We start from the raw sequence: 26,801 nt of genomic DNA, 5'->3' as shown, positions 1-26,801 counted from the left end.
TCAACAATAACTGTAATACTGCGTGATTGACGGCAGAGCACCAGACACAGTCCGCGCTCACCACGCAGAGCTGCAGAACCCAGCACAACTCACTGCCCTGCTCGTGGCACAGCTCCGGGCAGCCCAGAAGATAAACACACACGTGTGGGCTCATCCCTCTACCTGTGTCCAGTATGAGTTTTTTTAAGCAGTCACCCATAAGGCCAAGAGATATGCAATAGGAAAAGCACCAGAATGTGCTGTGATTTTCTAAGTCATTCTGGCAGGAGCAGCCAGCACGGATGCCAGGGTTTAAATGTAGCTGTCGGACATTAATCAAGGTGTATTTAACACGGATATCTGAGCCAAGCAAAGTGAAGAATCCTACTTACCTATCTCTTCTTTTGTTAGGACAGCTTTCTGGGGGCTGGATGATACCATTTTTTAAAAGACATTTCTTAATTCTTAAACAAAAACAAACATAAGAACCCTCTCTCCTCCACCAACACCTTCTCATTTTGTCCTTCTTACTGATGGATGATGATTATTTCTCTATTCCTACTGTTCTACCATGCTCCCCCAAAACAGCTTTTTCCCTTCCTTCTCTCCAGCTCCCACCCTGGTTCGTGTTTTATCTCCTAACATCTCTCACTTCCTTTCTCTCCTGCTGTTACCTTGTCCTCCTTTCACAGGCCACTCATCTCAGAAAAGGTAAAGTATACCAAAGAGACCTTGCATATAAACGTTTTTAGAGTCCATGGAAAAGGAGAAATTCCCCCACCCCACTCATCATTGTTGCCATTTTTAAAACATCAACATGATTTTGGGGACGTTTTGAAGATTTAACACGTAGCATTGGCAGTTCTTCATGCAAACCAGAGCTTATTTCTTCCCCTTGGAAATGCTGACAGGTATCATAACCAAACAGAGGTCCCAAAAGAAGGAAAGAGAACCACGGTTATGGAGATCCCTGGAGAACAAAGGCATGGCTGAATGGTCTTTATGGCTGCAGCAACAGGTTATGTTTAAATGAAATCCATTTTAAGATTATTAAACATTAAATTGTACATAATTACAAAGCTTTAATTCCTCATCATTTGTTCCTCCTTTCTTGGACAGGGAGATTTCCATTAAATCATATAATGTACGGACATGACAGCAACGGATGGAGGATGTTCTGTGTCTATATAATAGTGTAATTGTTCTAATTTATAATCCTATAAACAACAACCTGGTCGTAATGAATTATCCCTTTTGTCTGAATAGCCAGTGATGACACATTGCAGGCGAAGGGATAAGTTGTTTGAATCAGGCAAGAGCTCTGCTAAAGTTTGCATCATTCTATCCAACGGAAGGAAGTGCTGGGAATTGGTAGAAGCCAATAAAATTCAGTCATTAACAAATCTGGCCAAAGTACCAGGTCCAGATTTAAGAGTTTCCCAAGGAGTTTGCCACACCTTGGAAATTTTTATCCCTTTATTTCTGAGAAACGGGTAAAAAACATTTTAGCATCAGAGACACATAAAATGCAATGGTGCTATTCATTTAAGAAAGCCACAGCCTAAAATCAGACAATTAGAAGTCAAGAAACTAAATGAGGGAAAAGCAAGTAAAAGCCTCTGAGCATCTGTTTTGGTTTTATCAGAGTACCTCAGCAACTGAAGCTGCAGACTACAGTAAAACCATCAGACGGCGTGAAGACATCCATTCCTGGTATAGCTATTTACGAACTCATCTTCCAGGTACTACAGACCAGATCGGAGATTTACGAAAACCGAAAAGGCTTGATATGTTCCTAGGCAAACCACGGGGTTTATATATTACCTTTTTCTTGTAAGAGGCAGAACCATTCCACGTGCCTCTATTTCCTTGGGAATAGCTCCAACAAATTTTTAGCCTCCTTTCTTCATAAAAAACAGAACTGAGGAAAAAAAGCTGGCTATTCTGACCACTAGAAGCAGCAAACTTTCACAGTCTATTTTCCTCTCCTATGTTGAAATAATTCAAAATAGAATTTGCTAGCAGAATACCAGACCTAAACTGCCTTACAAAAACAACTTCTGGAATGAAATCTCTCTTTGAAGGCATTTAGACATATGTAACTAGAGCTGAACTCTTTATTTATAGAGAAATAAAAACAGAAATAGAGTTGGCACATAAAAAGCAAGCATAATCTGGTATTTGTTTTGGGTAAACTCAGTCCGTCAAAGGGGGTTATTAAAACTATACGTTACCTCAGAACCTTCACATACAAGCACAGACAATCAATGCTAAGAACAAGAAACTGCCTTGGAATAGAAAATATGATTGTATTAGCATAACTATATGGCCAGGAGAGTACTGGCAAAACTATTCAATTAAAAAAATAATAACTTGAAGAATATGTATTAGTTCAAATTTTTCACACAGGTGCATCCCTCAGGATTCCACCTACCACAAGACAGTTTGCATCAAACAAAGCTGGAAGGGGTAGGAGGTCTTTCGGGGTGAGAGTCCCGTGGTACACGAGCCCCATTTGAGAGACAACTCAGCATCCGTGGCCTACATCTCCAACAGACTTTGGTTTGATCAGCAGAGACAAACAAGACATTGCAGGCTGAATTAGGTTACTTTCTCTCATGCGCTGTTCTTCCTCAGAGCTCATGTGTAAATACTGGGGCATTCCAGCACAAGGAACAATTTTAGAGCAGGAATTCCACTCCACGTATCGAATCCCAGTGGTCAAAGGGTCTGAACTCTTGCATTTGCTGTTGACTTTAGAAGGGCTACGGGTGGATTCTCAAACATTCTGAAAATGAAGTCACTGATATCACTTCAGGCTCAAGAGCTTAATGCTGGACATTGTGGACACCAAAGGCAGAGGTGTTGACGGAGCTCCCACTTTTGAGCTCCCTTTATAGCATCCAAGGAGTGAGTTCAAACTGCAGTGTATCTCAGATCTGACAAAGCTCAGTTTTAGGTAAGATTCAGTGCTGATGGAGAACCACAGGGTGATGGATTGCTGCACTTCTGTATTACTTTCCTTGGTAAAAGTACAGACTGTAAGTCTGGCATATGCTCATCAACACACAGTAATCAGATCTTGTTATACAATTCAGCTTAACAGATACAAAAGCTTTCTGTGGGTACATCATTCCGCTATTGACCTCTGATGTTTTTTCATCTCTAACTTTTCCAATCCATAGTTTTTCTCTCCTTCAAACTCATCTGCCACAACGTTTTTGTCGACACTGAATGTATTTTCTTCAAGTGTCTTTTAAGTCATTTTACTTATGCCACAAGCAATATAAGCAGAAACTTTCAACAGAACTGATACCAGAAAGAGTATGTCAATGCAATGAAACACCCCATTGCCATTAACCTTCTGGGATGACTACAGTTTTGGAAGAGCAGGGACAAGAGCAGCCACTCCAGCTTCTCTTTGCTAAGTTGCCAGAATAAAGTGGGGTAAACACAAAATAGCACTGGATGTTGCTGTGGAGCTGAGACCTTTTTGTAGCCAGGACAAAAGAAAATGGGAGCAGCAGCTACCAAAGCAGAGAGGGCAAACACTGACACCATTCAGAAGATGCAGGATGATAGGATCAGACAATGGAGACCTGCCATAAACTGAGCTCTCTGGGCAAGGGTAGCAGAGTGTGAAAGGGCTATGGCTATGTTTAAAAGGCTCTTCCAGCAGTCTGGGCTCTATACACATCATGTGGAAACAAGATTGCCATATCTTAGGTCTTCTGTGCCTGCTTAAACTCAGCTAGCATTTACTGCTGTGGTCTATTCCTCTTTGCCTGTCAGGATGAGGCTAACACATAAATCCCCTGCTAAGGATGTCGTACTCTGGGAGGTGTTTTATTGCTGACAAAGTGTGATTTCCAGCTTACCGTGACAGGAATGAAATTCAACACACTTGAACAGCTCCCCCAGCCCACAACTAATGCAACATGCCCTCCTTCCCACTGCAAAGTCATGGCCTGATCTGCAGAGACGCGTGCCCCAGCTCCATCCTGCCTTTTCAGAGCTACACTACTGACCCAAACACACGCACCTGTCAGAAACCGCTTCCAGGTTCTCAGAAGCAGCAAGCCAACTTCTGACAATCCGCTCCTCTTCCCCTCATCAGCTCTTAAATAGGTTATAAACAAGGATTTTAACATTCCCATCGTGCAAATCATTCCCACCAGATTTCTGTTCTATCGACTGGCTTGAATCCATATCCATTCATTAGCATTCCCACTCTTGTTGCTTATTACCCAGGTTTCTTGCAGAGGTATAAAAAGATATATTTTTTTAATGCTTACATCCTTTGGTGGTATGATTGATTTGTTCTTCACATCTTGATTTTTTGCTAAATAAGTGCTCGTATGCTCCCTTTCTACTCTCCATTTCAGGTGCTATTTAATGCCTGCTAGACTTCTTAATTCGCTCAGCTTGGACTGGAGCTTGCAAAGCTTCCAGAAATAAGAAGCCCTAGAATCTCAAATTTCTACCAAGCTCAGTCCCACTACAGCAGAGAACCCCTCTGGAATCCAAAGGGATAAGAAGGGGATATGAAATCCCTCTGCCCACAAAAAGGAAGAGATCAAACCCATGAATGAGATCCGGGATCACAGGACATGTTGTGGGTTCAAACAGCACCTCCCAAAAAAGCCTGACAAGGTCAGGTAATACTAAAAGGCACAGAGCCATGAGTGAAAACAGATCCCGACCCAGACTGGAGAATACACAGAGACCCCATTGCTCCCTGGGATCAGGTCTGTCCTTTTTTGTTTGCTTGTTTCTTGTTAATCTCACTTAAAATACAACTGGACAGCAAAAACATGCATGAGGCTCCACGCATCGTACCAAACGCTATCGTCTCCCAACGTTAAATGTAATAAGATGAAATGCAGAACAAGAACGAGCAAACCTCAAGGAAAAAGAAAAGAAAAATCACCACGATTTTGATGGTACAACTGTGTTTTCTCTTTGTGATCTTCTGAGAGAAGCGTTCATTCACATTCTGAATGGGAAAAGGCAACTGAAACAGGTGGTGTATTACTAGATCCATTAAACAAGAGATTTATGCATTACATATCCATCTTGAGGCAATTAGGCTGATCTTTTTTTCCTCCTTTATGGCTTCATTGAAAACTTCTGGCAATAAAGCAATTAAAAAGTAACTATCCAAGCATTTATCCATGATATCAAAGACAACCGGTCTTTCTTTCATCAGAAGAAGCTGCTTCACTTTCCATCCTTAGAATGTACAAATTTCAAAGCAACATTCATTGTTAAGACAGTGACATAATGCTGCCATTGTCCAACATCTGAATGGTGAATTACAGGGTACAGATTTGAGAGGTCACTGTTTGCTTTCTTTTTGGGACAATGATTCTTTGAATTTGACTTCAATCTCACGAGGCCAGGGAACTGCAAGCAGAGAAATGAAGCTGCTGTACCACTCACCTTGGAGTAACCTCCGTGCTGCAAGGGCACCTGTGGCTTTCTGCTTCGAGACTGTGTCCTCACAGGTGAACGCACGGTCTGCAAGGAGCAACGAATTCAAAGCCTGGCTTGATGTAACATGGGGAACCAGTCAGGCAGGAAAACAAAAAAGGAGGGCTCCAACAAAAAGATGCAGGTGCCACAGAGCCATCTCCAAACAGGTGGAACTCGGCTTTTGATGCCGGCCATGAAGAAAAGACAAGAAAAATGTGCTAAGGCAGAAAAATGGTAGTCTTCATAGTTTTCACTCTCCCTTAAGAAATCTCAGTCTGTGAATTCTCTCCTAAACGTAACCACTGAACAAAATGATGTTCACCCTTTCTGACTGTAATTTAGATGATCCAGACACTGGACACTTGCTGACAGAGCTGACTACAGAGACTGAGACAGTTAATTCAGTTCCAAGTACCTGCTACAGCTTCAAGATTGCACCCGAGCACGGCCCCAAAGCAACTCTTTGGGAGTCATGGGATGATATGATTATTTCCTCATTCTCTGTAGTAGCATCAATTCAATCTACTTTATGAAAGAGAAAAGGAGATCCTGCTGCACCTGATGACTGCAACTTCAGCTCAGCGCCTTCTCAGAAAGCAGCGAGCAAAGAAGAAAAAAAGCCAAGTTCAAAGAAGACTGAAACAAAGAGAAGCTTGCTTGGGCGAGCTCCTCCTGCCCCTAGGAGATGCCCTTCCCCTGCCCTCTTGCACCTGGGAAAAGAAATGCTTTGTAAAGCAGGAGCTCCAAAAACCAGGCCAGCAGCAGTCTGATTATCACAGCAATCATAGCGTCATCGGTTGCAGGCCTTCAGTTCATTGCAGTTAAAAGCTTCTCAGGTCTCAACAGTGCCCACTGGGCTCAAGCACCAAATGCAAACACCCAAACCAACAACTCAACCAGCTACAAACATCAGCCAGCTCTGTCTGGACACAGGCACGTGTTTGTTTTTTATGCTACTTAGCAATCATTTTCTTCTCTTTGATTTCCCAGCCTACTTGTAACTATACCACAAGCATCATCCTCTGAAAGGTGTTAAGCTCAAATCCAAGCTCCCAAAGCCAAGCTCTATGAAACCAGAAGCTGCACCAGGCACTGCCTGTAGCCTGGCTGTCTCACCCCCTGAGTTGGTCCTGTGATTTACAGAGCTCCAGTTGATGACTTCTGAGTCCCAATAACTCTGTGTACCCTAAAAAGCAGAGCCACACAGTGTTCTTTTATAGGATTGACCATGCCACTGAAAGCAGCTATTACAAACCAACGCAGTGTTCAGTCCAGGGGTAGAGCTGTGCAGGTTGCAAACAGAATGGTCTTGTTCCACCCTATGTTGGATACGCTTAGTAAGTTCTGGAAGCACAGCAGGAGGACGTGAATGATGGATGAAATGAAATATTTCTGCTCAGTACTCACAGAGTAGCCAGCTCCCTTCTGTGCTTTGTCACTTGCTTTCCAGGTACTGTGTACTTTGGTGAGAGACGCTCAGAAAATCCCAGAGCACTCAGATGTCTCAAAAATAAAACAAGAACATTGCAATTTCGCCCCAGATTTCACTTGTTTTTATTCAATTTTAATTTTCTTCTTGCCTACCTCAATCCAGTGACCTCCCTTGTCAGGGTGCATTACAGACTCAAAACAAACATCTACCACTGCTGATTGCTCTGATGAAGCTTCAGGGTTGCTTCCTCTCTCACTGAGCAGACAGAGCTTGGACTGCATGAATGCTTCTTTTTAAAGATGGAATGTAAGAAGAAATAACGTGAATAATCCCAGCTTTCAATCAGGGGCCACAGGAGCACCTTTTGTTTTCTCAGCACTGCATGTAGATCAACTTCTGTAGAATGTAAATCAAACCACAGGCAGTTAGGATTGGCTTCCAGTGACCTGACTTATCACCAATGCCATTTGCTGGGCAGAATTATCATGGAGGATGACAGATTTGGGTATTGTATCTTGTTAAAAAGCAGCACAGGTTGGTGCACAAAAATGTGCTGCAAGGCTTAGGTGACAACTTTACTTTCACTAGGTCAAAGATGTGCTCCTTGCTGGCTATACCACACCATCTGGAGTTACTGGATTCAGAAGACAGTCAACTGTTCTACTGCTCCTGAAAGGTTAAAACTACATAAATCTCACTGAGCGACTACTCTGACTTGTGAGCCCCTCAATCCCACTTGCTTGTTTGTATAATCAATTCATCATCGCTTGTGAAGATTGCACGGCAGGCAGTATGTTATTTATTACATGTGTGGGCAGAGGTCAAAAGAAGCTGCTCACTTATGTCTAGGTACAATGGCCTCTAGTAACACCATCAGAAATGTTTAGTAAGAAAAGCAACAAAACAAATAACTGAATCCACTCCATTAGTGGAGGATGGGAAGGAAAGAAAAGGATTAGCTTTGTCACCACTAAAAAACCCAACAGGCTGTTTTCCATAAAAGGAAAAAGCAGACTATTACTTAGAGATTACACAGTGCAATAGTTTTCTTTACTCCCTGACCAGCATCAGAAGGATGATCAGCTGCCCAGGCTCCTTCCATTTTCTACCAGTTCCCCCAAGAAGGATATTGAAGGCAGAGAGGGCAACTCCAATCTCAGGATAAGAATGAGTCAGCCCAGTTACACAACAGAGGCATCTGATGAAGAAGGATACTGTATCCAGGTAGACAACAGGCTGGCAAACAGATGCCATTCACAGGCATAAGCAAACATGAGCAAATTGGCTGCTCATTAAAACAGGTGTTTGTGGGGACTCATGTGTCTGACACTGCAGATGTGGCGTTCTGCTGTGAGACTGTGTCACAGAACACTGGGTTTCTTCCCACTTCTGCTTCAGCTGAGTTGATGCGGGAACCAAATTAGATTTAACAGAGTCAAAACCAGCTTTGAAAACTGGCAATTGTCAGTCATGAACATAGCAATGAAATTACATTCTTTACTCATGTCAGCTGTTTTGTTGCCCAGTTTTGGTCCCATAATCATTTATTATTGTCTGGTTTAAAAAAAATAAAAATAAAAAGGGTTTTCTGGCTTCCATTATAAAAAGAAAAATATAGGTATTTCCAGAATTCCCAAAGATTCAGACATGCCCTCTTGGTTCACAGAAGCAAAGAATCATGAAATGGACTGGGTTGGAAGGAACCCCAAGGATCACCATGTTCCAGCCCCCTAACAGAATCACAGTATCTCCACTTGAGAATACTAATTGCCACAGAACTTTGCCAAAGCTTTCTCAGTCATCAGATTTTTGTGAGTTTCATGAATGTGGTCTTCACAACTAGATGAGTGAACTCGGAAGGATTTCCCTGCTAGACAGATGGAGCAGGCATTACAGAAGACAAGTATGACACATAACTATGTGTACAAGTCATAGACAAACCTTACGTTGCACAGGAGAGAGAACCAGAACATCTCTGGGTCCACAGCGAGGAGCACTGCACACTGAAAGCACCTCAGTGCACAGCTGGTAAAGGTTGTTGAGTAAAATGGGTATGAAGGACCTCATAGAAAGTCAGCACAGAAAAGAAGATGCTTGCAAATTCCCAGGGAGGACCGACTGGTCACTCTTCCAAAAAGCTGCCCTAAAATAATCTAAGATGATCACGTCTGCTGTTACACATGACACACTGTAATTCACCTGTGGATTTCCTACTTATTTTCCAGGCTAAACTATGGCCTGTAAGCCCCAAAGGCTTGCTGGAATTTTCCATGTTATAGATCACAAGTTCGCTCGACAATCTTTTGTGATGAAGAGGTGTTTCATAGAAAACAGGTCAGGCTGGGAAGGGATGTGTGGGGCTGGGAGATGCTGCGGACCCAAACTGCGGAACAGAGCGAAGCTCACCTGGCTTCTGCATCTGAGAGAGTGCAGAGCACTCTCCTGAACAGGAGCAGCAGTGCCACAGTGGGAATGAGAAGTCAGTATCTACACACCACTTGTTGTGTCAGCTAAACCGCACTCCTAAAGAGAAGTGCTTCATGACCGATGCGTAGTGAAGCAGATTTCTCCCTGCAAACAGGGCAGCCTCTGGAACTGGAGCATGAAAGCCAGATGAATTCAGATCAAACTGAACCACAAACAGCCACTGCACTCACCAACAAAAGCCCTCTAGCCCTCTCTGTGCTCACTTTACTGGGGCAAGTGCTCAAACACTCCAGCAAAGCAGCATTCTGACTGGAGTGTTCATTAGCCTCAACGATTTGAATGACAGGCTGCAGAATATGGCCTACAAATTTGATTTCTAATTCATCAGTGCAGATCAGGAAATTATTAAAAAGAGTTAAATGGTAATGTAATCAGGAAACAGAAAGCTTCATTTGCTGAGCCTGCCCAATCAAACCAGGTTTACTTTTCAATCCTGCACACTCAGGACTTAGCAGAAAAAATCTATTCCGAAGAGTCCATCAAGTTCAGATGTATTTATGGAACGTGCATGGATGACTGGGGTGGGAAGAGCCGTGTAACACTCGAGAAGCAAAGCATCTAGCACCACTTGCACACTTCAGAACTGAGTTTCTTGCAGTGCTATGTGCAGATAATTTAGATTTAAGGCTCTGCTAGATGTAAAATTAGATTTACTTATGTCTTTTAATTAATGCCATGTACAAGTCTGTCAGTAAAATTTGTATTTGAGCAACATAAAGCATTGCTCAATGACTTACATGCTTACTCTCATGCTCCTCTGTGCTGGAGGAATACACACCTGATTAAGCTCCAAAGAAATCTCACGGGATGTTTTCCTGACTAATCATATTAATTTGTTCATGGGACTAGAGCCAAGCGTGTGAACATTAATAAGCCACCCACAGTCGAAGCAGACAGTAACAGCATCACCAGCAGCAGAAAGGTGCAGCCTTCTGCTGTGAAACTGGGTTAGCAAACTACAAACGTGACACAGAAAGCAGCGTGCCTCTACCACCTTCTTATAGCTTCACTTTCCATTTGATCATGAGTACTGAGAATTCATTTACCACATGTCCTCAGTAGGTGGTAAAAGTATACTTTCGTTTCCAGAGAATTTTTGCTCTGACCCTTTCTCGTTTGGACATTGCTGGACTGAAATGTCTCGTGTATGAACAACAACATATTGACCCAGCTTTAACAGTCAGGCTTCCATTTCCTAGAACAAGCTATTTGTTTCTGTAGGACAGAAGTTAAAATGGATTAAATTAAGCAAAGATTTGATGAGTGAAATTTCTCCTCATTTCTTCGGAAGGACTATGACAGCTTTGATTTTCAGGACCTTCAAGATCGTGACGTTACAAGTCTGAAATTTTAAGAAAGAAAGACTACCCCATCACTCTTCACTTTGTTGCCTTTGGAGCAGATTACGAAGTACAATTTTATGTTATTCTTCAGTGAAGAAAGAGAAATTATGAGAGATTTTAATCTCCGCCGCGCGCTGAACAGTGGCATTGTGATGCACGACCCTGACCTTTCGTAGCCCTGTGTATTTCCACTGTTTGCCCACTCCACTCCATCCCTACATTTTAGTGAGGCCATAAACAAGAGATGTGGAATGGCATGCCCAGCAAATCGCAGAATGCTGAAAAGGTCAAAATAGTACTGCTGAATGCTTCTACCCTGTAATTTACAGAATATATGAGGCATTCACAGCCTAATAATTCATTCATATGACAAACACTGTAGAGGGAATGTAAAATGGCAGAACATGAATCCCTTCCAGTGACAGTGTTTCTAACAAGCATGGGAAATGGTGCAAACTTTGCCCTGTGGTTCTCTCTTCCAGAACATTAATACTGCCTGACACTCAGTGCACAGCAGCATATGTCTGTGGACTGCACGGTCAAATGTCTCAGTGTTTGCAGCCGTGCTCAGAAGCAGAAAGGGAACGACCGCAAGGAAACGGCTCTGCTCAATGCCAGGCCAGTTCCCCAGGGCAGTGGGCATGGCCCCGAGCTGCTGGAGCTCAGGGAGCTCTGTTCTCCAGCGAGAATGCCTTTTCTAATTTCTGCTCCCCAAACTGAACTTCATTCCTGCAGAGATGACCTGGTGCCCACTTTTCAGACCCAGGCCAAAATCCACACATCAGAAAACAAACAGGAGCTCTGCTAGGGATGCTCAGCACAACGGCACGCCTGTGCTGGTTTAAATGATGGCTGTATCTGTTAATGACAGCGTGGACACACTGAAGCGTTACTGATGAACATCCTGACACCCACACAAACCTCCCCCACCTGCAGAGAATCTTCTACTGATGTGAGAAGATCTGAATCATTCCTCAAACTGACCTTGCACGAACGCTGCTGAAGACGTGCAAACCAGTACATGCTGGGGTGTTTCCTCTTTCCTACACTCTCTCAATAAAAGAAACACAACAGATTTATCTGAAGTACTGCAACTGTGATGGTAGCTGCTATCACAGCAATTCGACAGTACTTTCCATACAGGCACTGTTGCTTTGTTCTCAGAGCATATGTAAAACAGATGTAATGATCACTGAAATCAACACAAGAAACAAACCAATTATAAAAGCAGAAAAGAAAAATTCTCCAAGTGCCAAATCTTGCTTTCTGACGTATCTGTGCCAATCCCATAGATCCCGTGGATGTGAAAACAATGAACCTGCAGCCAGAATTTGGCACTATCTTTCCAATGCAAAAGGAAGAAAAGCAGAATTGTACACTGCTCTCTGCTTCACAGGTAGAAATCTGGATTAAGTGCACAGGAGGTAAAACAACGGAGGATTTATGCCAGCTGAACAACAGAACCCAGCCCCAAGTCCCTGAAGTACAGCATTTTCCCATTATCCCTGAGAGAAGCAGGGATATTAACAATGTACCAAATTAGCATCAAAGCATTAGCAGTAATACACTTATGGTATTTAGGGAACTACTTCTAAACCTAAATGTCAGACAATTTGTCTCTAATATTCCCTGCAGATTAGTACAGAATGACTGTAACAGATGCAAATCCTGCATCCCTTCATGTGGGCACGCATGGCTGGAATAGCTGCGGAGTTGCAGCCCTTGTGCTGCAGATGCAGACAGCTCTTCAAGAATATACACCTGGATTTTCTTCATTCCCTAGTGAAAACCATTCCTTCATGTATTTCTGTGCAGGAACACAAAGGTTTTGGCATTACAGTCTGCACCACTGAGTGGGAGGGATTTTTCTGGCACAGTGTCTGGGTTATTTACACAGCACATCCATAACCACTCAAGGGAAAGGTACAGAGCATGGGGTTTGCTCTCCTGTGGGAAGAAAGGGGATGTCCCAGCTCAGCTGGGGAAAAGGGGAGTGCTGCAGGCAGCAGAAAGGTCCAATCTTGCTCCTACATAGAGCAGGGGGCACAGGGGATGTGGGGATACAGTTGTGATACGAGGACACAGTATGAGAACAGCCAGAGATGCAGGGAATTGATATTTGTCTGGGGCTGGGGTGGAGGAAATAGCACCCACATGCCCCCTCTGCTCTCAGCCTCACCTCGGCCACCCAGTGCACACAGACACATGCCCCCAGTCCAAGGCTGCCGGGTCATCCCAGCCAGACAGAGCAGGGTGGGAGGACATGGACAGGGATAAGACTTCATAGAATCATCTGAGTTGTAAGGGACTTCTAGTGGTCATTTAGTCCAACCCCTCTGCACTAAACAGGGACTTGTCCATCCCACACTCGGGCACCGAACAAGGAAAGAACAACTGATGGACAGCTCTCAGCCTCCTCTTTGCCGGGCACTTTATGTACATGATGTAGCCACCTGAATAGCAAACACAGCCCAGTACATCACTTACAGCATCACTACTGCTAGTAATATTTACAGACTACACCACAGCACTAATATTCGTCGGCTGTTCTGACAGGAAAAGGAGTCATATCTTGAGAGGCTGATTTAAACAGTTACAGCAGAATTGCTGATTGCTACTTTATTTCCCAACAGAAGAGATATTACCTACATGTTTGCTGTATCTCATATCAAGGCTCTGGTTTCATATGTTTATGATTTTGTATTGATTGATGTATCTCAAAAAATCAAAGGCAAAAAGTCAGTTATCTTAAATAGATTTTTTTTTAAGCTTGGAAGACACGAAGGTAGAGTGATGTACACCAGACACCACAAGGCTTTCTCACAGAACGGGTGAAGTGAATGAGGAAAAATGCTACTTCCCCCTGTTCCCATCTAAGCGAAGGGACATTCCATTTGAAGGTCAGACAAATGCCTTTCCCATTCCCAGGAAAATCCTTCCAAGTCTGATGAGCTTAGAGCTGTCAAGAGAAAGAGCCAGCTGAAGCTGCTCCGTGTGCTTGGGCAGCAGCCCCGGCAGCACGGCATGCTCACCCTCGCTCCACTGTGGCCAAGAACACCTTCCAACTGCATACATGGGCTGCCCCAGCATTTCAGAGCTCCAGGTCTAACCAGAAGAGCATGGAGCCAGCACTTCAAAAAGGACCTTCTGCTATTATGTTTTTTAAATACTCTTTTCATTCTATTCCATACCTGTCAGCAGATACAGTAACTCTGCGTGTTCCCTCATGCTTGGTTCACACTAGCTCTATTGATCTCCTTAATAACTAGGCACAGAGGAATTACACTGTTAAATCTTTTAGAAACAAAATCTTTCTGAACAGGTCAGCTACTAGGAGAAACGAGAATCCTCATAGAATACATGTCTGCTTCCCTCAGCATCTTTAGACACAGAAGGCACCACGAAGTTGGTGAGGTAAATCCCTTGATACTTTCCTTGTTCAGAAAATTAATTAACATAGATGTTTGCTGGTTCATTTTCTCCTGCTACATTTCTTAAGTAAACGACTAAACACAAAGCCAGTTCCCAATTTAAAAGTAAATGATACAACCATACCTAGTACACACACAAACATTAATTGCAGTCTCACCCAGATAAATATTCATAAGGAAAAGACCAACTTAACATTGCAATCACTGTGTAACGTAGAATTAACACAACAGAAAGCCTCAGCTTGTAGCTAGTAACCATGTAATCGAAATGCAAAGGGCTGGTCATCTTTCCTTCCACATTCACAAAGTATTAAGAGGGAACAAAGTTAGCCAGGAAAAAGTTTAAAATTTAAATTAAGAAATTAGCAGAGTGTACTTACTGTACCACAGCCTGAAGACTTCTGATACAGAAAAGATCAAAACCCCAGTCATATCAGTGCTTCCCTAGCCTCCCTGATTTGGTATCAACAATCCATGTAGGCAGTTAGCTTTATATGGTCAAAGCAATAGAATAAATACAAAAATAAATCTTAGAACAACTACTTTGAATCACGCTGCCATAAACACTAAGTTCAAATTCAGACTGAGGGAGACAGTCACATTCTGAAAGCAGGAAAGTAAGGATTTATGGCACAAAACTTATTAAATGCTATCTCCAGAGCCTTCTGTCGAAGTCACCCTATCTCCTGGGCAGAAAACTTCTGTGCCTCAGACAATCAAGGAAGTTTTTGATCTGTGAAAGTAACTCAGGAATGCAGAATCACAGAATCATTATTAAGGTTGGGAAAGACAGCTATGATAATCTAGTCCAACTGTCCACCTACCACCAAGACTGCCCTGTAAATCGTGTCCTCAAGTACCACATCTCCACTGTTCTTCAACACTTCTAGGGATGGTGACTCCAGCACCTCCCTGGGCTGCCCGTTCCAGCACCTGATCACTTTTTTGGAGAAGAAATTTTTCTTAACATTCAAATTAGACCTCTCCTGGCACAACGTGAGGCCATTTCCTCTCCTATCACTCTTATCTGGGAGAAGAGGCCAACCTTTGCCTTGCCACAACCTCAGTTCAGGTTGCTGTAGAGAGAGAATATCCTTTTCAGGAAGCAGATGTTATTAGATTATATTATTAGATGATATTAGATGATACATATTTGCAAAACATTCATTCAAGATATAAGATTCCACCATTCCACCTGCTGTGTTATCACATAATAAAGTACTACTGCTACGCTACCACCCCAGTCCCAAAAGCTATAAAACAACGTGGTGGTATTGTTTTATTCCCCCTTCTTGTATGAAAAGAATGAAACAAATGAACAATGAACAAATAAACAGCTGTTATTTTCTAGGTTTGCCCAGAGTTGAAGTGATTATCTGACCTGCTAAAGCATCCAAGACATTGAAATTGCTTTGGACTATTTCTCTGGTCCTCTGAGATTCGATTTTGTGCTCATCATCTCTCCCCTCTCCCTCTGTTTCTCCAACGGAAGCAAATACAGAGAAGAAGAAAGAAGCAAATGCTAACTTCTGCCTCTCTATAACCTTGACAGGGTTTTGATCTTTGTCAGATTCCAAAGGAAAAAGGAACAAGCAAGAAGTACATGCGTGCTCCTTAAGAAGAACAAGGCAGCCTCCGGGCCATGTGTGAAGCCCGAAGAGATTCTTTTATCCGCCGTTGATAAGAACTGCGTATAACTAGTTTTATTTGAATCTTCTTACAAAATGGGAAAGCCAAAAGGTGAGTTCTGAAGTCTGCAATCAGGTCAAATAAGCTGCTGAATAGTCAGGCTGCTGCTCCGAGTTTGAGGAAGATTTTGCGCTGTACTGCGCTCATCGTTTAGGATAATGGCAGTAAATAACTATAAATCTCCTCTGCTCATAAGGCAAAGACAGCCATTTCTTTAGAGATTAGTTTTCCAATAGAAATCTGAAGTAATCTCTGCAGAACAAGCAGATGGATTAAACTCCACTTCTGTTGTAGTTTAGAGGCGTATTCATACTTCGGGACCAGTGGTGAAGCGAGCACATTGGGTGACTCGACCCTGAGGGCTAAACACACATCCTTTCAAACAAACTTTGTTCTCATGCCTAATACAGCCCAGAAGAACACCACTTGGTCAGAAATCCAAGGAGCTTAGCAAGCTTTCAAAAGAGTATGCCAGCAGATGACCTTACAGACAGCTCCACCCTGTTATATCGCTGCAGCCAAATGATTCTCTGTCCTACAAAGCTGGGTGCTCTGAGTGGGGCAGCAGCACATGGCAGAAGTCAGCGTGGATCCAGGACCCCTCCACAAGCTGGAGCATTCCCTGAGAACCTTCCAGCTCCATCTGTCTGCCGTTTAAAACCAGGAGGGATATACAGTGAATTTCACTGCATATCACAGAAATAATTTCAGGTTCTTCCATAAACATTAAACTTTTACAGCATAATATGGTTTACTGGCAATAAGCAAATCCATTATCGTATCAGAATAAAAGCACCATATGTAAATTCTCTGATCTTAGAGGACAACTAATGGAGTACATTTCAGCACATAAAGATGTGAGATTTATATTTCCCTCTGGAGATATTGCCGAATCCTATTTCGGAGCCATATCTCCAAGGACAGAAAGGGTTTTGTTTGTTTCCATCTTACTTATTTTAATCGAACCCTTTTTAATCAGTCAGAACAAAATGTGTTCACGTAGGAAGAAAGAAGAGACTTGGTACCAAATCAACAGAGTCCTGGTGGAACAGGGGAACCTGGAGTGGGAAATGAAGAAGTGCAGGAAGCGAGGACGTGCACTCGGAGCGCCTTTATCGCACTGCTGCATGCAGGGACAGCGTGCTCCCAGGGGAAATCACCTGAAAGTTGACTTTAAAGAAGCTGCACCCGGGGACCATATTCAGCTTTTGGGGCTGATCCAAACCTTGATGATTGCTCTGCTGTTAGTTTTGGTGGGCTTTTGGCTGTGGCCTAAGCCCCATGTGGTATTTCCTCCTTTTAGGGTCACTTTGTGAGCTAGAAGGGCACCTGAGCACATAGCACTCAGCAGGTACAGGCTGTGGCCCAGATCCACTGCTGCTGTCCCTGTGCAGGCCCTGTCTGCCTCCTGAGCCCATTCAGGTAAGTTTAGTAAAGGGCACCAATTATTCACATTCTCATCACAATTCAACCATCACATTCAGGAATTCCAGCCTTGTTTTTAAATATTCCGTGGTGTCTCCAGTGTTTTACTGAAAATGTTATGCACCTATTTAAAGAGTTGATGTCAGAAAACCAGACAAAAGGCTTTGCCACACTTACCAACCACTTTACACATTCCATTCTCACCCTGCTTGCCTTCAAACACCATTCCACCACTGAGCCCTAACCAACTCTTGGTCTGACAAGAGGAAGAGAATTAAGCTCGAGAGGAAGGAAAACGCTGCAGCTTCAGCACACAGTGAACAACCCATGTTTACAAAACATCTCCTGTAGCTTAAACTCATGGCACCACAGTCCTCAGCAGCAACTCCACTTATGCAGCTTAAAATTAGCGATCTATTTTCAAGGCGCTGAAAAAAAACCTCTGAAGCTTCAAAGCCAAGCAACTCAGCAACAAGATGCCTCGCAGTTCCCCAAAGTTTCTAACCGTCTTTCAACACGAGATAATACAGGCTGCCAGCTGAGAGTCAGGGATATGCAATCACACAAGAAAATACAACAGGAGCGAGAAAAGCATACGAGCATCTTTGTCAAAAGTCCTTTCTTCAGAACAACCTGAAAATGCACTGTTTTCCATTAAATTTTAAAGGAATCAGCATTTCTTTTATGAGGCTATTTGTCTCAGGGAGAACATCAGCTGATCAATATCGCTCCATATAGACAAATGTTAGTCTATCAATCACACATTAAAGAGAAAGGCAGAACTTTACACGTAATACCCTGTGTAACCAATTAGTACTGCCATCCCCTGTTGTTACACAAGTTCATTCCCTTAAATTGCAATGGCAGTGAATTCTAAAGTTATAAATGAGAAGCTGCAAATTGATTTGCATGTAATAACAGTACTGCTAAACCTTTCTTAGCACTTTCAATTTTCCCCATCTGCTACCAGAGTGGAAGTGTAGGATCTATTATTCCCGGAAGGGGACTTACCCAGCTGGACATCTATAACAGTTGGCTGGTTCTCCATGGGGAACAAAGGCTTTGGAGGCTTGTCTGTGAGTAAAGCTAGAAAACAAAATGAGAAAATGTAATGGAAAAATTGAGACAAATAACTGGATAAGAAAACCACTGTCATGTAAGCAATCAAATGTTTGTAGACTTGGTGGCATGTAAACATTTATTACAGAGCATTGCTGCTTTGGCTGCTAGGATCCAGTGTAGTTCTGAACTCTGAGTGGCTGCAGCAGCCACCGATTCAGCAAAGCAAATTAATTTCAAGGGATATCCTTAAACAAAGCACACAGAGAAGCTACATTTCTATTTCTTAATCTACATACAACGTCTAGATCGAATATTTTGCAAAGTGAATGCACTCAACTCGTCTGAAATGCCAACATAATCATTTCAACACAACATGTCTTCAAGTTTTTTCCCAAAGTGGTATTTAGATTCTCAAAGAAAACTTGCACAGAATATCATAAGTTCATAAGTTCATAAGTTCATAAGGTTGGAAAGGACCTATAAGATCATCTAGTCCAACCATCCTCCTATCACTATCTCTACCCAACTACTAAATTAAGTCCTTAAGCACCTCATCTAAACGCTTCTTGAACAGCGCTAGGGATGGTGCCTCAACCACCTCCCTAGGCAGGCCATTCCAGTGCCTGACCACTCTTTCAGAAAAGAAATGCTTCCTGAGGTCTAATCTAAATCTTCCCTGGCGCAACTTGTGGCCATTCCCTCTCGTCCTGTCATTATTTATCAGGGAGAAGAGGCCCACCCCCTCCTCACCACAACCCCCCTTCAGGAAGTGGTAGAGTGCAATAAGGTCTCCTCTGAGCCTCCTCTTCTCCAGACTGAACAATCCCAGCTCCCTCAGCCGCTCCTCATAAGACTTGTGCTCCAGGCCCCTCACCAGTTTTGTTGCCCTTCTCTGAACACGCTCCAGGGCCTCAATGTCCTTCTTGTAGTGAGGGGCCCAAAACTGAACACAGTACTCGAGGTGGGGCCGCACCAGAGCTGAGTACAGGGGGATGATCACCTCCCTGCTCCTGCTGGCTACACTATTTCTAATACAGGCCAGGATGCTGTTGGCCTTCTTAGCCACCTGGGCACACTGCCGGCTCATGTTGAGCCGAGCATCAACCAACACCCCCAGGTCCTTTTCCTCTCTACATTCTTCAAGCCATTCTGCCCCAAGCCTATAGCATTGCATGGGGTTATTGTGGCCAAAGTGCAGGACCCGGCACTTGGTCTTATTGAACCTCATCCCATTTTGCTCAGCCCAGCTGTTCAGCCTATCCAAATCCCTCTGAAGGGCCTCCCTACCCTCAGGCAGTTTGACACATCCTCCCAGCTTTGTGTCATCTGCAAACTTACTGAGGGTACACTCAATTCCCTCGTCTAGGTCATCAATAAAGATATTAAACAAGATGGGCCCCAAAACTGACCCTTGGGGGACACCACTCGTTACAGGACGCCAGCTGGACTTAACTCCATTAACCACTACCCTCTGGGCACGGCCCTCCAGCCAGTTCTCCACCCAGAGAAGAGTGAACCTGTCCACACCACGGGCTGCCAGTTTCCTTAGGAGAATACTGTGGGAGACCGTGTCAAAGGCCTTGCTGAAGTCCAGGTAGACTACATCAACAGCCTTTCCCTCATCTACCTGTCTGGTCACCCAGTCATAGAAGGAGATGAGGTTGGACAAGCACGACCTGCCCCTGGTGAACCCGTGCTGGCTGGGTCTGATCCCTTTATTGCCATGCACGTGTCGTGTGATCTCCCTCAATATCATCTGTTCCATAACTTTCCCTGATACCGAGGTCAGGCTGACAGGCCTGTAGTTCCCCGGGTCTTCCTTACGGCCTTTCTTGAAGATGGGAGTCACATCGGCAAGCCTCCAATCTTGTGGGACCTCTCCAGATAACCAGGAATGCTGATAGATGGCAGAAAGTGGCTCGGCAATCACCTCTGCTAGCTCCCTAAGCACCCTTGGGTGGATCCCATCTGGCCCCATGGACTTGTGGCAGTTCAGATGGAGGAGAAGATCTCTGACCGTCTCTGCTTGAATCACAGGGGGTGCATTATGCACCCCGTCCCGGACTTCCAGGTCAGGGCAAGTACCATTTGGATAACTGTCCTGTCTATTAAAGACAGATGTGAAGAAGGCATTGAGAACCTCAGCCTTTTCCTTATCATCTGTGGTTATATTGCCTGCCTCGTTGAGTAAAGGAGGGAAATTTTCCTTAGTTTTTCTCCTGCTGTTAATATATTTGTAAAAGGGTTTCCTGTTCTCCTTTACAGCAATAGCCAGCCTAATTTCAAGCTGGGCTTTAGCATTTCTAATTTTCTGCCTGCAGATCTTGGCCAGTTCTCTGTAGTCACCCCAAGTAGCCTGACCCATCTTCCAGAGGACATAGACTCTCCTTTTCTCTCGGAGTCTCAACAAAAGATCCCGGTTCATCCACACTGGTCTTTTGCTCCTCCGGCTTGACTTACAGGACTCCGGGACTGCCTGCTCCTGTGCCTTTAAGATTTCCATCTTGAAGAGCATCCAGGCTTCCTGGACCCCTTTACCCTTCAGGAGCAAGTCCCAAGGGACCCTTGCAACAAGTGTCCTGAACAGGTCAAAGTCTGCCCTCCGGAAGTCCAAGGTAATAGTTTTGCTAGTCACCCTCTTGACGGCACCCAGAATAGCAAACTCCACCATTTCATGGTCACTCTGGCCAAGACAATCTCCAACCTTCACATCCCCTACTAGTCCTTCCCTGTTAGTGAAAAGTAGGTCAAGCAAGGCATCTCCCCTGGTAGGCTCTTGCACCAGCTGAGTCAGGAAGCAATCATCCACACATTCTAGAAATCTCAAGGACTGCTTCCTCTGCGCAGTATTGTATTTCCAGCATATATCAGGGAAGTTGAAGTCCCCCATGAGAACAAGTGCTGGCCATCGTGCAACATCTACGAGTTGTTTATAGAACATCTCATCTATTTCTTCATCCTGACTAGGTGGTCTGTAACAGACCCCCACCACGATGTCACTCCTAAGGACTATCCCCCTGATCCTTATCCATAGACACTCTACTTTGTCATTCCCAACCACTAGTTCTTCAACATCAAAACACTCTTTGATATAGAGAGCTATGCCACCACCCTTTCTTCCCTGTCTATCCCTTCTGAAGAGCTTGTAGCCATCAATCCCAGTATTCCAGTCATGGGAGAGGTCCCACCATGTTTCTGTAATAGCTACAAGGTCATAGTTAGCCTGCCTCACAATGGCTTCAAGCTCTTCTTGTTTATTGCCCATGCTGCGTGCATTGGTATAGATGCACTTCAGCTGAGATATCTGCCTCACCCCTTTTTTCAGCACAGCCTCCTTAGGCTCTTTACTGGAGAGCCCTGTTTTATCCCCTTCCCCCGTCACAGCTAGTTTAAAGCTCTCTCAATGAGTCCAGCTAGCTCCTGTGCTAGGATTCGTTTCCCCCTATGGGATAGGTGTGTCCCATCAACAGATAACAGGCCAGGAGCCGAGTAAACTGTCCCATGGTCAAAAAACCCAAAGTGTCTATCTCTACACCAACCTCTCAGCCAGTTATTCATCACTTGTGTTTTCCTAGCCCATTCTGTGTCCTTCACCGCCCCAGAAGGTATGGAAGCAAACACCACTTGTGCTCCCACCCCTTGAACTAATCGCCCTAATCCCCTAAAATCTCTTTTCATAGTTCGCAGACTTCTCTGAGATATTTCATTGCAGTCTGCCTGAACTACTAGTAATGGGTAGTAGTCGGTGGGGCGTATCAAGTCCGGGAGTCTTCTAGTAATGTCCCTGATTCGAGCCCCAGGGAGACAGCACACTTCCCTGCGGTTTGGGTCTGGTCTGCAAATGGGGCCCTCAGTTCCCTTTAGAAGTGAGCCACCCACTACGATCACCTTCCTTTCTTTCTTAGTAGCAGCAGTCTCAATGCACGGAGGTGACTGCCTTGCCATTGGTGACCTCCTGCGGGAATCTTCCTGCACTTCACCCCTTATCACCTCTTCAACTTCCAATGCTGCAAATCTATTGCTTAGGGGTATCTGGGGGCACTGGGGAGGCAGAGGGGGAGATCGCCCACGGCACCGAGTAGGGACTCTCTGCCAGCCCTCCCTATCCCTCAGATATCCCCCTTCTGCCCTACGGGGACAGGTCAGGGAGTCCACCAGAAACTGTGGGGGATCTCCCTGGTACCTTTCTCTCTGGCACTCTAGGGAGTTACTCCACCAGTCAATCTCCCTCTCACAGTCCCTGATGGCCCTCAGTCTCTCAACCTCCTCCTTCAATTCAACCACCATGTTAAGCAGATCTTCCACCTGCTCACACCTTGCACAGGAGAACTGCTTAGCACCCTCATCTAGTAGTAGCAGGCTCTGGCACTCCTTGCAACCAGAGACCTGTGTAGCCACACTTCTAGGCAGACCTTCTGTCTGGGTCGCCACAGCCTTCTTAAGGCAAGCCCTCTGTCTTGTAGAGACCATGACAGAAAAAAAATAAAAAACAAATAAACGAAAAAAAGAATTGAGAGTAAATAAATAAATAATGGTTTATAATAATATATATATAGATATGAATTGTAATGTGATACTTCGCGGCCCTCCCTGAGCCCTTCAGGGATATACCCCTTCAGCCCTAATCAGCTGAGGAGTGTGGGCGAGGGCGCTGAAACCCTGGCAACGCCTATGCCTCGTTAACACCTACCTCGTTAACACCTGTGCCTCGTTAACGCTTCATTAACCTCTCGCGAGAACAGCCGTTGGGACTAGCTGCTCTCACTCGGTTCCCGAGAGACTGGAACCTCCCGAAAACCCACCCTGTACCTCAATCAGCCACTGCAGCTCCGGCTGTGCCGACTCCAAAGCAGTTGATCACGAGGACTGAGCGGTACTTCCGGGTTCTGATCGTTTTAAATCCCCCGCCGTTTCCCTGGCAACGCCTACGCCACGTCAGCCTCTCGCGAGAGAGAGCTGCCGGGGTCTGCCGGGACTAGCTGCTCTCACTCGGTTCCCGAGAGACTGGAACCTCCCGAAAACCCACCCTGTACCTCAATCAGCCACTGCAGCTCCGGCTGTGCCGACTCCAAAGCAGTTGATCACGAGGACTGAGCGGTACTTCCGGGTTCTGATCGTTTTAAATCCCCCGCCGTTTCCCTGGCAACGCCTACGCCACGTCAGCCTCTCGCGAGAGAGAGCTGCCGGGGTCTGCCGGGACTAGCTGCTCTCACTCGGTTCCCGAGAGACTGGAACCTCCCGAAAACCCACCCTGTACCTCAATCAGCCACTGCAGCTCCGGCTGTGCCGACTCCAAAGCAGTTGATCACGAGGACTGAGCGGTACTTCCGGGTTCTGATCGTTTTAAATCCCCCGCCGTTTCCCTGGCAACGCCTACGCCACGTCAGCCTCTCGCGAGAGAGAGCTGCCGGGGTCTGCCGGGACTAGCTGCTCTCACTCGGTTCCCGAGAGACTGGAACCTCCCGAAAACCCACCCTGTACCTCAATCAGCCACTGCAGCTCCGGCTGTGCCGACTCCAAAGCAGTTGATCACGAGGACTGAGCGGTACTTCCGGGTTCTGATCGTTTTAAATCCCCCGCCGTTTCCCTGGCAACGCCTACGCCACGTCAGCCTCTCGCGAGAGAGAGCTGCCGGGGTCTGCCGGGACTAGCTGCTCTCACTCGGTTCCCGAGAGACTGGAACCTCCCGAAAACCCACCCTGTACCTCAATCAGCCACTGCAGCTCCGGCTGTGCCGACTCCAAAGCAGTTGATCACGAGGACTCAATCAATATCGTACATTCAGACCCAACAGCTTCACACCTCAGCCATACTCCCACCCAGACAGGATGGGGCACTGGGATGCACGTCTCAAAGTGTAAGTGTCTTAGTTTTAGCTAGGATGGAACTGTTTTTCTTCATAGTTACTGGCATGATGCTGTGTTTTGGTCTTAGGAGAAAAACTATGTTGATAAAACAAGTGCTTCCAGATTTCTTCTACAGATCAATGTTTCTAGTTGGTGCTCAGCAGTGCTGTGCAGAGCTGAAGTTCAGTTTCTCTGCTTCTCGCACTGTCTGGACAGTGAGGGGGATGAGGGGGCACAAGGAGATGAGAGGGGTCAGAACCAGCACAGATGACCTACACTGGTCAAAGGGATATTCCATACCATATGACATCCTGCAGAAAGAAAGCCTGAAAAACAGGAGAGTTTGGGGGGTGCAGCCAGGGAATGGGCCAGGCATTGGTCGGCATGCAGAGAGCAATGGCTTGTGTATCACATATGATAATTATATACATGTGTACGTGTATAACAACTAATAATTCTTTTTTCCTCTATCTTAGTAAACAGTTTTTACCTCCATCCACAAGTTCCATTCCTGTTTGTTTTATTTTTCCAGTTCTCTCCCCAATCCCACTGGGAAGGGGGAAAGTGAGGGAACGACTGTGTGGTACTGAGCCACCTGCTGGGTTTACCACAACATAGATAGGACCCCACTGCCTTCTATTCTCCATTGCAAGATTTGGAAACAATACCCAGGTTGGTCCTACCAGGTGACTGCTTGAGGACAGAGAGTAACCACCAGTACTACTGAGCAGCTTTGAGCACCACCTTCATGACCCAGTTTAAGAGCTCAGAGTGAGACCGTGCAAGTAAGTTTAAGTCTGGGCTACCTTGAAATAAAAGGCTGAGTACACCTGGAGATAAGAAGTTGCATTTATTTTAAAACAAAACAAAAAACCAACACCTTGAATCACAGAAATTAAACACTTCAAGTTTACTACAAAACTTTTTCTGTTAAAATTCATCACCATAATTTAGTTGATATGAGTTTTACACTGAATTTGCATTTTTCTGTTAAAAAAAAAATAGGGCAAAACTGCCCTCACCTCCTCAGAAATCTCAGCACTTACTGATTTGACCAGAAATGAGCCTGCCCACGACTTTGTCAGATCAAACTGATAGCTGCCCTTAGCCCAGGCAGCAGCTTGTTCATAAACTCAAAGTAGCAGCAGAAGATAACCATGACCTTGACGCTGTGTCATGCATAGATCCTCTAAGAGGGACCAGTGTTAGTGGTACCTGGGGACTTGCAAGGTCCTGGCAGGGCTGGTCATCCCCTCATCTCTGCTACATCCCTCCTGGTATGTCTCCTCCAATCCATAACGGAAGTAAATGGGTAAGATGGCAGCTGGGATATGGGTCTTCATAATACAAGGGAACAGCATGCTTGCCAGCTGCTTGGTGCCTACAAAAAGCACTCCCACTGCTAGCAGCTCAAAATGCCAACCTAGCCCCTCCAATCAGGGGCAACCACTGCCCCATCCTGCTACCTGCCAGCATCAGCCCAGGGGCAACAACCTCTAACATGGTGCATGGCTGATGATGGTCACTGCCTTGCAGTGCCTGCCACAACGCTTGCACATTGTGGGGTCACTGCCTGGCAGGATCACACGTGTCCATCAGCACTAGGTACAGAAGATGCTGAGCACGGAGCTGCATTTCTGCACACACATTTGAAGCCCATGCACCTGCAGTTTTTGGCTTCTGCAAGTATGAAGGAGCTGGACTTCTGCCTTCCCCTACCAGCACACCTAACACTACTAGCTGCAAGGCCAATTACAATACGCTGATCTAATCACCTCAAACTGAATGTTTAGTATGGCTGAATATAAAGGACAAAATTTTAAAAATGCAGAGCTGTATCTTCAGATTCCTACAGTACCAAGTCATTGAACACTTGCCTCCATTTCTGGAGACAAGTGCCACGCACAGCACGTTAACAGCAAGGCCCATCTTATCATTTGCAAGTTTTCCAGAGCTACTGGGGAGAATGAGCCACCTACTGCAGCAGGCTCTTAGGTAAGCCTACATTGCTTCTCATGAAGCAGCCTCCCATGTTATGGGCTACAGAGCTGGGAGCAAGGCAGGGAGCAAAAGCAAGGTCTGGAGACAGGGGGCACTCAACAAATGGCCAGCAGCCTTCTTTTCATTATGTCCCTAGGTGGGAAAGGGAGCAAGCCTCAGCTCAGCTTCTCATAGCCTAATCTCTACCACCACTTCACTTTCATGCTGGATAGGATGCTCTGGGTGGCATGGGAGCCACAGCAAAAGCCCTGCTCAACATCACGATTTGGAAAACAGTGAACAACAGAGCTTGGCAGGAGCCCAGCAATCATCATTTTTGGCATAGTGAAAAGCGCTTGCATCACTTCTTACCACCAGATCAGAAGCGTGGCCATAAACGAAGCAGTTCAGCTTCTGGTTCTGCTTACAGCACGTTATTGGCACCTAGTGGCAGACAGGACAGCCCACGCCTCCCTCCAGGCCCACTCTGGAGGAGTTCACATGAGGACAGTGTTACCTGGACACTGGAGTTGCTTGCTCTCCCAAGTCGCTTTGTTCACTTTGAGATCAGCTTGCTGGCTGCAGCCCTGGATCACTGTGCTAAGTGCACTGTAAACAGACACTCAGTGGCTTTATAAAACAAAAAGATGCC

At 45.1% G+C, this 26,801-nt stretch overlaps 1 protein-coding gene across 1 annotated transcript in view; it reads right to left on the bottom strand.

Annotated features, from left to right (window-relative positions):
* The window catches only part of IL1RAPL2 (interleukin 1 receptor accessory protein like 2), a 307,099-nt gene that overhangs the window by 69,478 nt on the left and 210,820 nt on the right, over positions 1-26,801 (bottom strand). Inside the window, exon 5 of the mRNA XM_065729724.1 lies at positions 18,273-18,347. Within this exon, the coding sequence (XP_065585796.1) occupies positions 18,273-18,347 (75 nt within the window). The remainder of the gene's footprint in view (positions 1-18,272; positions 18,348-26,801) is intronic.

Source organism: Cyrtonyx montezumae, unplaced genomic scaffold (assembly GCF_038088225.1).
Source record: "Cyrtonyx montezumae isolate F1298 unplaced genomic scaffold, pur_monq_1.0 scaffold_11, whole genome shotgun sequence".
Classification (NCBI taxonomy): Eukaryota; Metazoa; Chordata; class Aves; order Galliformes; family Odontophoridae; genus Cyrtonyx; species Cyrtonyx montezumae.
This window is presented reverse-complemented; position numbering and strand designations above follow the sequence as displayed.